The sequence below is a fragment of the Seriola lalandi genome, unplaced genomic scaffold (assembly GCF_002814215.2).
Source record: "Seriola lalandi dorsalis isolate HSWRI2012SDOR001 ecotype SW California unplaced genomic scaffold, Sedor1 jcf7180002054983, whole genome shotgun sequence".
NCBI lineage: Eukaryota > Metazoa > Chordata > Actinopteri > Carangiformes > Carangidae > Seriola > Seriola lalandi.
Genome location: NW_019525532.1, coordinates 1,529,654 through 1,541,997, shown reverse-complemented (window position 1 = coordinate 1,541,997; position 12,344 = coordinate 1,529,654). Strand labels below are relative to the sequence as shown.

Sequence of the window (12,344 nt, the reverse complement as noted above, 5' to 3'; positions counted from 1 at the left end):
TGAAACTGATTTCACCCAACTCACATGCAGCCCTCTGTCAACACTGAAGAGACCAAACTCTTTCTCTAAAGTTTTCACAACCTGACACCTCTAGGGATTAATGATGGAAATAAATAAATGAATATATCAACATCTCAGCCAAAACAACTGAATCAACTGCATCATAACTCACTTCTGCTACAAAGAAAACTACATGTGTACAGCCACAAAAAAACACTTTCATTTTTGAGGGGATGTCAGTGGAAACTGTGGACTCATTAAACAACCACAAGTCATTTTATTTTTCATGTATCAGAACTGTATAGTGCTTAAGAAGTTACTCTGATGTTACAGTAAAAAGCTCATTTTCATTCCTTTGTTACTAAACTAAAAAACATTTTTCACTGAGTGGCTGAACAGAGCTACAATGATATCTGAAATGTTTTTGTTGTTTTATTTAGATGAAAGAGATTTTAAAAATAGGAAAACAATTTTTTTGTATAAATGAAAGATGTTCAACTTACATGATACTGTCAATCTCATGACCCGACTCCACTCTGTTAAGTAATAGTCTCTTCTACCTCTACACCAGTAGTCTCCACGGTGAGACTCAGTAACTCTGCTGATGGTGTATTCACTGTGTGATGGAGGATTGTTTGAGCTGGTTGTTCTCCATTCATACGTCCACCCAGTGTCTCCACCTCCCTGGATCTCACATTTGACAGTGATCGTCTCTCCTCTGTATATCGCAGACCAGTTGGGCTGCAGGGTCACAGTGACCCTACTGGAAACTGACAGAAATACAATCAGAAAACAAAGTATAAAATCAGATGAAAAACAGAGGTTTATAGAACTATTTCTAGTGATAATCATTTTTATTCTCCTCTAGCAACAGTTTGAATTTTGAAGCAAAGTTTAATAAACAATAAAAACATGATTCAACAGCCATAAAAAACAAAAACAGTTGAAAAACAAAAGCATGAAAATATATCTGTTTCCAAAAAAAAGCAGCAACACAAGTATCAGGTCAGAAAACAATCATTTCTGAGTCATTAACAAAAAAACTTTGTGACCCCAAGGTCAAGGTCACAATGTCTCACAAATACTGTGATATGACAAATGTGTTTTAACCACCTGTAGATGTCAGTGAGAAGTGTCATTGAAGTATCTTCCACTCTTGATTTGTATTTTTACACGACCTGAAGAGAAACTAACAGTTTGTTTCTCTCCATCCTCAGAGGATTAAGAGCTGCTGCCATATTTTCATTTTTCCATTAAAACTCTCCTGTTTTGCTTCTGACACAAAATGACTGTTTTTTAAACTAAAAATCTAAAGCTTATACAGGTGATACCAAAAGAAATTCGGTGGCAGTCAGCACACATGCCAACAACTGAAGTCAGTGAGATAATCTGTACTGCATGCAGGACACTGTGACAGACTCTGACTGGGCTTGATTCTGTCTTCATACCAGACTCATCAGTGCCCTCTGCTGGGTCACTACTCTGCCCTGTTAAGATGACCAGATGAATGCATGAAATCTGTATGAAGGTAACAGGCTCTGCCCTGAGGGTCAGCACAACATGACGACCTCGTGTCATAATGTGGTGTTCTGAACCAGTGTTTTTTCCAAAAGGGAAAGTTAAATAATTTTCTCTGTGTATCTCTCCCTTTGACTCTAACTCTCTCCCAGAGATCAGGAGGCTTCCGATGGTGTGAGGCTGTGGAAGAGTGGGTCCCTCCCCCCCCCTGATTGAAGGCTGTGCTGCCACCATCTTAAAGCCCACCAGAAATGCATCCTTGTGATTCATTGTAAATAAATAGTGTTTCCCCCTTTTTTTACCAGAAACCTGTGTTTGGTTATTTTAACTCAACGTGGTTCCTAACCAGTCCAAGTTCCAGAACCTTTTAACTTTTAACTTTTATTTTTAATTGTGTGTTGTGACATATTTTTGGCGTTGTTTGGCAGAACTTGGACTGTTGTGTTGGGGCCTCATTGGTCTAATTTTCCAGACCAGGTATTTTGGCAAATCCAGCACCTGCCATGGTCGCACCTTTTTTCATAGGCGCAACTTGGGCCCCAAAATTCACTGGCCACGGCCTGGATTTTAATGAGTGGAGAAGCCAGATGCAAGCCATACTTAGAGCACAGGTATGGGCTGAAGCACAACAATGTGCCTTCATCACAAGCACTCTTGAAGGAGAAGCCAGACGAGAAGTCTTGATTTTGGAAGAAGCTGAGAGGGTCCCTCCTGCAATGATATTTCACTTTCTCAATAAACTGTATGGTGATAGAGTTTTTATTGGTTCACTAAGATCTATGTTTTTTGACTGCAGACAAAAACCAGCAGAAACGTTCCGAGCCTATGCTCTTCGCCTTCGGGAGCTAGGTAAGAGGCTACAGTCCAGAGACCCTCAAGCTCCTGGACGGATGGATGTCCAGCTACGTGACCAGTTTGTCACAGGACTACAACCAGGAGCCATTCAATGTGGGGTAAGGAAACAACTTAGAGAAACCCCAGATCTAACATTTACTAGGATTCGGTAAATGGCCCTGAACATGGAGATGGACCAAGTGGAGGGAGATTGGCCAGAGTCGACCTGACAGTAGGCTGGAAGGCGGACCTTAAAGAAGAAATCTTGGAGGAAGTGAAGGAACATATATGTGAGGTCATACAACAGGAATTTCAGAGACTCCACCCCTCTCCACTTCAACAGGTAACCCCTCCCCATAATAGCCCAATCAACCACCAACGTTACCCTCGCAGTCCCACACCTTACCAGCAAAGGGGAGAGCAGAGGCCACGTAGCCCAACCCTTAGGACACCACACCAGCAGGAGAGACTCCAAGCCAAAGATTCAGGGAGGAGGTCGAGAGTCACTCCAAGAGCACATGCACAGCAACATAACTCCAACAAAGACACTATAAGTTCTGGTTTAAGGTGGGATGAGCAAGGCCGACCCATATGTAAGCGGTGTGGAGTAAGTGGCCACTATGCTAGAGAATGCCCACAGCAAGATTTAAACTGCTGAACCCAGTTACTACAGGCCAAGTGACTGGTAGCCATACAGTGGCCCAGAATGAAGTTGTCATAGAAGCTGTAGTTGGGTCTTGCCCTAAAGTCCCCGTGACCTTTAACGGTAAAACTGTGAGTTGTATAATGGACACGGGCTCACCAGTGACTTTAATGTCTGAAACCTGTTTTAACCATTTTTTCCCCATGCAGGAAGTAGGTTCTGTCGGAGACTTGACATGGCTGAGGCTAAGGGCAGCAAACAAGACCAAGATACCCTATGTAGGCTATGCCATGATGGATGTGAAAGTGGGGGACCTGGCACTGGGTGAGTTGGGAGTCGTCATCACTAAAGATATAATTGGTGACCCAAATGAACTACCTTTGTTGGGTATGAACATTATCCAGTGCTGTTGGAATGCAGTTGGACGTGATCCACAGGTGAAACACGACTTTGCTTCTGCCCCAGCCCCAGTGAAAAGGGCCTGGGAAATGTCCTTTGAGGTTTGCAGACGCATTGACATGGCACCCCCTAGTGGGACCCTACGGCCAGCATACCGGTCTCCTGTTTGTGTTCCAGGTCAGAGCGAGATCTTACTCTGGACGAGAGCGCCATCCAGTGTCCTCGATGGGGATAGCGTATTGGTAGAACCCTTGGAAGAGTCCGGGCCGGTTTCTGCTGCTAGAGCATTAGCTACTGCAACCCGTGGACGAATACCAGTATGGGTAAGAAACCTGGCCCCTTACCCTATACGGTTAAAGCGCTACCAGCCTATTGCCACTTCTTCAGCCTGCCCACCTGACATAAGAGAAATGGAGGACCTCATTCTAAAAGAAGTCAGCCCTGGTGTTGTGGAAGTGGGTGTAGGACAGGTGAGCACTGACTGCAAGGACGAGATTGTACAAAACCTATGTTTCCAAGGTGATGGCTTGACTAACATCCAGCAGGAGAGGATGCAGGCCATGTTGCAGAACTGGGGACATTTGTTTGCAAAGCATGACGAGGACTTCGGCTGTACGGGACAGGTGCAACACAACATCCCCACTGGTGTAGCGGCACCGATCCAAGAGCGATATCGGCCCATCCCTCCAACCATGTACCAGGAAGTCCTTAGCCTCCTGAAGGACATGTTGAAGGCCGGAGTGATAAAGGAGAGCTCCAGCCCATGGGCCGCCCCCGTCGTCCTCGTCCGCAAGAAGAGTGGTGAGTTGCGCTTTGGTGTTGACTACCGCAAACTAAATGCTGTCACCCATAAAGATGCCCACCCATTACCACGCATTGAAGAGGCATTAACCACTCTCTCCAAGGCAGAATACTACTCCACCTTTGACCTGGCCAGTGGATACTGGCAGGTGGAAGTTGCACCTCCAGACAGAGAAAAAACTGCCTTTTGCACCCCATTTGGGTTATATGAGTTTGAACGCATGCCCATTGGCCTCTGCAATGCTCCGGCAACATTTCAGAGACTGATGCAGAGGTGCCTGGAGGGTCTTGTCTCTGAATCTGCATTAGTATACCTGGATGATGTCATCGTCTTCTCTGCTGACTTCGACACCCACATGAACGACCTCGAAAAGGTATTTAAAAGATTGTCTAGTTTTGGCTTGAAGCTACGACCTGACAAATGTGCTTTATTCCAGAGGCAGGTGAAGTTCCTCGGACATGTGGTGAGTGGGGAAGGAGTGTCGCCAGACCCTGAAAAGATAGCTTGTGTGCAAAACTGGGTCACACCACAGACTGTCAGTCAAGTGAGGTCGTTTCTTGGCTTTGCTGGCTACTACCGCCGCTTCATTGCTGGCTTTTCCAAGATCGCAGAGCCACTCAATGCTCTTTTGGCCGGTGTCCCCAAAGGTGAGAAAAAAGCCACGGTACAATGGTCCACAGAGTGTGAAGAGTCCTTCAAAACCCTGAAGGAGGCACTTGCCCAAGCCCCGGTCCTTGGTTTTGCAGATTTTGCCCTCCCCTTCAGAGTTTATACTGATGCCAGCCTTACAGGCTTAGGTGCAGTGCTTGCACAGGTTCAGGATGGAAAAGAACGTTTGATAGCCTATGCCAGCCGCAGCCTCCATCCAGCAGAACGGAACAATGCCAATTATAGTTTGTTTAAGCTTGTACTTCTTGCTTTAAAATGGGCTGTAACCGACAAGTTTAAAGATTTCCTCCGGGGCACGCAGTTCACCGTGTTTACAGATAATAATCCCCTTGTCCACCTCCAGTCAGCTAAACTGGGGGCCGTTGAACAACGCTGGGTGACTCAGCTTGCTAATTACCACTTCGATGTGAAGTATAGGCCAGGAAAGTAAAATGTTAATGCTGATGTGCTATCTCGACTTCCACCACAGGTCCAAAGCTCCCATCCTCCAAAAGACACCTCCGAGGTCGAAACATGTACAGTGCATGCTGTACGGACCCCTGGTCACTGGCAGCCATTACAGGAGGAAGATCCTATCATTCAGCGCTTGAGGTATTACACCAGCAGAGGACAGCCACCTACAAAAAGAGAGCATAGCAAGGAGCCAGCAGCAGTGACCCGGCTCCTCGGGCAGTGGGATCGCCTTGCAATGGTGAATGGAGTGCTGATTCGGTGGGTCCAGGACCCTGCTTCTAAAGAAGTAATGTCTCAGATTCTTGTCCCCCTACAGCATCGGTGGTCCACCTGGGATGAGTACCACAGACGCCAAGGCCACTTGGGTGCTGCAAAGATTTGCTCCATCCTCCGTAGAGCTTTCTATTGGCCCCAAATGGAAAAAAATGTGGCCGAGTGGACATCCAGGTGTGAAAGATGCCTCCGACGTAAGTCACACCCTGAAGGTAAAGCACCCATGATGTCCATTATTACACATGCTCCCCTTGAAGTTGTAGCCCTTGACTTTTTGACCCTGAGCAGACCTACAGATGCATACCAGTATGTACTCGTAGCAACTGATCTATTCACAAAGTATGCATGGGCCATCCCCACATGGGACCAGACGGCAAGTACTACTGTCAAAGCTATCCTCAAACACATAATTCAGACTTTGGGACGTCCTGAACGTTTTCATTCGGACCAAGGTGCAAACTTTTACTCTGCTTTGCTAAAAGAACTTTGTCAATATTATGGATGCAGGAAAAGCAGGACAACGCCCTACCATCCGGAGGGCAACGCCACCTGTGAACGCTGGAACCAGACCCTACTTAACATGTTGGGTACCTTGGAAATCGAGCAGTGTTCAAGGTGGGTCCAGCATTTGCCAGAACTGGTACAGGCCTTTAATAACTCCACACATGCTTCTACAGGCTATACCCCCCATTTCCTCATGTATGGGTGGAATACCCACCTTCCAGTGGAGGTAGCACTACCCACTACCATGGTTACCACAGAGCAGTGGGTCCAGCGTCATCATGAAAGACTGGCCCTGGCTTACCAAAAAGTGAGTGAAAATCTTGCCAAGGCCTCCTCCAGAGACAAGAAGCGCTATGATCGAAGGGCAAAGTCTCAGCCTTTTCTCCCTGGGGAGCGGGTGTTGGTACATACAACTCGCCGCTACGACCAAGGGAAACTCGCTAACAGATGGGAACCACATGTCTATGTGGTAGTCAAGCAACCTGCCTCACCTGGGGGGCCAACATATCAGGTACGGCCAGAGGGCAATAGGTTACGTCTGTGTACTTTCCATATCCCTGTCCAGGAAGAAATCCAACCTGCCAACGATGATGCCGGTGACTCCCTTGCAGACATAGCAACTCAATGGCGGATGCTAGCCCCCCAGAGGATGGTCCATGACGCCAGAGAAGATGATCCTCGGGTTTCCCCAGCCCGACGCTCACGGAGGACAAACCTAGGCCAGCCACCAGAGCGCTATGGCTGGTGAGTGCAAAATATAACTGAAGGGGGGAGGTTGCAACTGGGACCAACAGGAACAATTGGGTCCCCGAGGATGTGGACAGGAAAAAGTGGGGGAGTGTGTCATAATGTGGTGTTCTGAACCATTGTTTTTTCCAAAAGGTGGATGTCTTTTATTTTCCCTACAGTGGCAGTGCACCTGAATGCACCGTGAGGAGCTTGAGGTGACAGGTGAATTTAATGAACTAATCAGTGTGAAGTGGAGTGGCTTGAAAACTGTGTTTTTCAGACATTGGGGTAGGGGGCTGAGTTGGGCAGAAGAGGACTCCCTACTTACCTGGAACCCCCCCACTTAGAGGATTGCTGGCACCTAAAGGAAGAGGACTTCCCAGTTACCTGAAACTCACCCTCGGAGGATCACTGGCAAAAGAAAGAAGAGGAAAGTTAAATAATTTTCTCTGTGTATCTCTCCCTTTGACTCTAACTCTCTCCCAGAGATCAGGAGGCTTCCGATGGTGTGAGGCTGTGGAAGAGTGGGTCCCTCTCCCCCCCTGATTGAAAGCTGTGCTGCCACCATCTTAAAGCCCACCAGAAATGCATCCTTGTGATTCATTGTAAATAAATAGTGTTTGCCCCCTTTTTTACCAGAAACCTGTGTTTGGTTATTTTAACTCAACGTGGTTCCTAACCGGTCCAAGTTCCAGAACCTTTTAACTTTTAACTTTTATTCTTAATTGTGTGTTGTGACACTCGTACATGAACGTGCATCCAACACCAACCAGGAGAGATAAATACAACATGAACTGTTTTGAAAAATATGCAATTTCATTCTGTTGAGCACAACTGAAGTCATTTAATAATTTGCATTGATAAATAAAATAAAGTGTAACATACATGATGAAATCTCAACACAAAGACGATATGATTAAGAGTGACATTGTCAGTAATAAGTCACAGATAAATACTATATATAAAATTATATAAGTGAGAAAAAACAGGAAGGAACTTGTTACCTTCAGCCTTTCCGTAGAAGAGTGTATTCAGCACTAAAATAAAGATTGAAACCTCATCAGACGTGATCAATCTGACAAACAGTCAAAACCATAATAAACTACAGCATTTAAGAACCAGGTGGATTTTCGACTGAGGCAGCTCTTGCTCATCAACTCATTTCTGAGGCAATACTCAAAAAACAAAACTCAAAAGAAACACATGAAATAAAATGAGAAATATATTAAATCTATAAACATAATACCTTAGACTATATACTGTGCATGCATTGTACAAATGTTTGTCCAAAATAACTAGTACAGTCATGTATTTAGTCCACCACTCTGAACCAAGAATAATCAACCAACATGGTCATGTCAACAAAACCACCACCTTGATAAAATCATGAATCTGCCTCTGACAGTCACAGATTGTGAAAATGACTGATGTACTCACAGAATAAGGACAGCACACAGAGCAGAGTGTGCCCCATCTCCACATCCAGCACTGACACCGTCGCCCTGCTGCTCTGCTTCTGGGAAATGTTTCTACTTTACATGAATAATAATGAGCAAAAAGAGAGAGAGAGAAAGAGACGTTCAGAGGAAGAAGAAGAAGAAGAAGAAGAAGTTACATTTCATACAAATATGGGATCAGAATTATGCTCAATTCCTTATCCTGAGTAGCCTCTCTGTTCTTACTTCCGTTTCACACAACTCAGATATGTGTTTTAGGTTTGACCACAGAATACTTTGACCAATTTTCACTTCCTGCACACAGAAAAAGTTGTGTGTATCTATGTATGTGTGTGATACATGCTCTCTATTGAGTATCTGATATAAAATGTTGTAAATGTTGTATTTAATGTTGTATAAAACGTTTCTTATTCTGTGGTGGAATTGTTTGATCTACCTGCTTTACAACTGTGTTTCCTTGTCATCACTCAAATACTCAGCAATAACAGTTGTGGTGATGATACACACCGATCAGACACAAGATTAAACTACCTGCCTAATATTGTGGAGGTCCTAAGAAGAATTAAGTCTTATTAGAACTGGTGAAAGAAAAGTTCCTCTTTACACATTAAGATGTGCTGCTGTGATAGAAAGAAAAGATTGTGTCTTCATCACATTCACACACACAAGGTGTTTACAAGTAGATAAGAAGAAGTGTCATATCCTATACAGGATGTTTAACGTGGTAGAAATGAAGTCCAGTACAATGCATATGGACAGATAACATGATGGTCAATATGTATTTCTCAGTCTGAACTCTCATGAGAAGACAACAAGCAAAGCCTGAAGGTTGAGTTTGATAAAAATTTATCAAAAACGCTCCCACACTGTTCTTCATGTTGAACACTCTCTATCACCTCTGTCTGGTTTATTACATGTGGTCAACTGGGTGTGAAACATGTAATTTGCTGTCAGGACACAGTGAACTAAAGACTGTTTCCTCATTTTTAGTGCAGCAGCTCCAAGTGAAAATGTTGCTCTTGTGTTCAGTAAAGAGATGGTGCAGATAGTTGGTGTTACTCTAAACAAAAACGTAGACACTGAGACCGGAACAATGAAAACCTTCCTCACTGAATCATTTTCACCGTCCAGTGTTTGATGTGGCCTGTCAGTCGAAAACATGTCGAATGCATGAAAGACATTTGCAGTGTCACATGTAGCCTGCTGCTACAGTAACCACAGAAATAAAATGCAAGATGCCATTGTGGTGTAGTTACTACTCTGCAACTAGAGTCTGAGAAGAAGTAAGCCAAGCCACTGCTTATCAGGACCAGAAATAAATTCAGCTTCACAGCTTCCTTTAACATCTGCACCTCCTTTACATGCTTTGTTGACTGGCTCATCAGATCACATCGTCTTTTTCATGTTAGATAAAAAATGAAACTTTAATTCATTCACATTAGGTGATTTCAAACCTGAATGATATTACTCCAGTGTAGACAGGACAGTCTGCTGTGAGCTGAGGACATAAAACAAGTTGTTTGGCTTGAGCTGGAGCCTGTGTTTCCTCAGCTACAAAGACACAAACGTCACCTACAAGTCAGTGACATCATCACCTGTTCTTACTAAAGTCTCCAAATGTGTCTGAGCTTCACTCACAGATCAAACTGCAGCATGATGACAGAAGAAGAGGAGCAGAGACCAGCGATCACTCATTAAGGAGCAGAGGTTGCTGCTGCTGATTGTGACTATAGACTGTATATTGTGTGACACACGGTGACAGTGCTGTGTAGAACAAAACAACATACTGGAAGCAGAAAGGACAATAAGGAAGCAGCAAGAAGAGATGCAGGTTCATGGATGCTAGAACAATCAGCATCACTCTAATACAGTGTGCTGCGCCTGCAATAAAGAAGAAGAAGAAAAACTCTCTGTCGATTTATGAGAATAAACAAACATCAGGAAACTGAGCAGGCATGCTATCGTTAGCTTGTTAGCAGGATGTATCATGACCTGCTCCATTATGAGCTTCATCTCCGGCCTCTCTCGCCTCAATTCAGATGTGGACTAGTAAAGGTGCACTAGTCACCATTTGTAACAGAAAATCCAACCATGATTGTTCACTTCATCTCATTATATTTATTTATAAACCCAATTTCTTTTAGAAGAAAAGCATGAAATAAAGTAAGAAAAAAGATACAGTGCAATGTAATATAGATTATATTGATATAAAATATAATATGAATAGAACTGATCATATGTAAAACAATCATATGAAGTTGCTCAGTTTGTTCATCTTTAGATCATGAGCAAGTCTTTTTACATAACTCTTAATGAACTGAAAACTGATGTTAAAGTCAGCACCATACCATGAACATACTCAACAAGAAAATATAACCAATATAATATAAGCTGTATGTATAAAATGTTTAATAATGAGATTACCATAAACACAAGCTATGCTGCAAAACACTGAACTGGAAACAGTAACAAGCGACAAACAACTATCATTAATGTCATGATGAGGCTGAGTGACTGATATATGTAAAGACACCATGAAAATATTCAAAACCAATTCAAGTTAAAAGATGATATGGTTGTTTTTAAAAATAGGGTATTCATTGATATACATAAGCAAAAGGCACTTTAAGATTAATATCCTGTTTTTTTTTCATATAATCTGCTGCTCAGCTGCACAAAGTCCTTCACTGCCAGAACATGAGTGTGTTTTCTTTCATGTTGTCCTTGATATGTTGATCGTGTTCATCTTTTATGGACCTGGAACAAAATCACAATAAACAGCTGGAAAAAATAAAAAACATCATATCTGACTTTATATAATATATCATTTAAAACACATGTGATGCATTTAGAAAAATATGACACTTTCTATGTGGAATCTGGAAAATTATTTCAAATTATACAATCAAAGATGAAAATTGGACTTTGAATAACATTTGTACCTTTGGCTGAATCTGGATTCACATTAATATAGTCAGAGCTCTCCTCTGCACCATCACATCCACCTGTTGAGATGATCACATGACAGAATGTCATTTTTCTATCAATTTCAATAGGAGATGTGACATCACTGACATTAGTGTCCGGTTGACCTGAAAACATTATGTTTTTACTGACTTTAATATTAATCGCTCACTTCCTGTTTAATGATATACTGCAGCGTCCAACAGCTGGACATTAGTAAAAGTTTATACTGAACCTGTTCCCGTGTTTTCAGAGCCTCTGATTGATTCATAGACACAGGCGTCACCTACAGGACAGTGAGAACCAAAACAAAGTCACACCAGTCACCTCATGTCTGTGATGGTTTGGTTTAATTCCAGCAGCAGAGGGAACGAGTACAGTCCTGGAGAACTGGATGCAAATGGATCAAAAATATTTCCTGGTCTCTCTTGATTAGAAAGTGAGTTAGAAATAGTTGTGAAAGCGTAAGAAGCAACATGAAAAACTGACCGTGGAGAAGAGAGGAATATATTTGCTGTTGATCATGGTTGACTGTTTGTCCTGTAGCAGAGCCCTGATTCTCTCTTTGAGTCTGAGTCAGTCTGAAACATGGAGGTTAATAAACATATATCAGCAGTAATTAGCAGGATAATTTAATAGCAAAAACTTATTGGAGATGAGAGAGCGTGTTGTACGAACCTGTTACAACATGGATCTGTAAAAAGCAGAGTAGGATTTGTATTAAAAACTGAACTGATCAGTGATTTTGTAATAATCAGTGTCTCACCTGTTGACTTTCTGCAGCCACACAGCAGCAGGTTACATGCTGTTACATGGGTTTGTATTGCAAATTGTTCTATTGTTGCAACAGTACATGTAATTACATCAGAACACGCTTTTCTCTTGACTAATTAGGGTGTAATCAAATATATGAAGAAAAAGATCTCACCCTTTGAATTTCTGTAGCGAAACAACAGCAGCAGGAGAACGATCAATACTATTCCACAAACCGGCCCAACGATCAGCGACACAGGAAATGAAGAGCTTTCAGGTCTTGGCACAGCTATTGTAACTGCTGAATATTAATTGAGTTAATAAAAGTATCAGGAAATGTATTAAT

The 12,344-nt window shown here is 42.9% G+C and overlaps 2 protein-coding genes across 6 annotated transcripts in view; both read right to left on the bottom strand.

Annotated features, from left to right (window-relative positions):
- The window catches only part of LOC111647181 (paired immunoglobulin-like receptor B), a 13,863-nt gene extending 5,481 nt beyond the window's left edge, over window positions 1–8,382 (bottom strand). Inside the window, exons 1-3 of the mRNA XM_087171291.1 lie at window positions 8,262–8,382; window positions 7,829–7,861; window positions 504–770 (exon numbers count right to left, since the gene is read on the bottom strand). Of these exons, the coding sequence (XP_087027417.1) occupies window positions 504–770; window positions 7,829–7,861; window positions 8,262–8,298 (337 nt within the window). The 5' untranslated portion in view covers window positions 8,299–8,382. The remainder of the gene's footprint in view (window positions 1–503; window positions 771–7,828; window positions 7,862–8,261) is intronic.
- LOC111647239 (Fc receptor-like protein 5) overlaps window positions 1–12,344 on the bottom strand; it is a 32,148-nt gene that overhangs the window by 6,831 nt on the left and 12,973 nt on the right. For 2 of the 5 annotated variants that reach the window (XM_087171272.1, XM_087171271.1), the window contains exons 11-14: window positions 12,174–12,299; window positions 11,924–11,939; window positions 11,735–11,826; window positions 11,481–11,531 (exon numbers count right to left, since the gene is read on the bottom strand). In XM_087171272.1, coding sequence (XP_087027398.1) covers window positions 11,481–11,531; window positions 11,735–11,826; window positions 11,924–11,939; window positions 12,174–12,299 — 285 coding nt within the window. Of the gene's footprint in view, window positions 1–10,668; window positions 11,039–11,223; window positions 11,287–11,480; window positions 11,532–11,734; window positions 11,827–11,923; window positions 11,940–12,173; window positions 12,300–12,344 lie in introns of those variants that run through there. The other 3 variants (XM_087171269.1, XM_087171270.1, XM_087171268.1) reach the window with 3 other exon arrangements.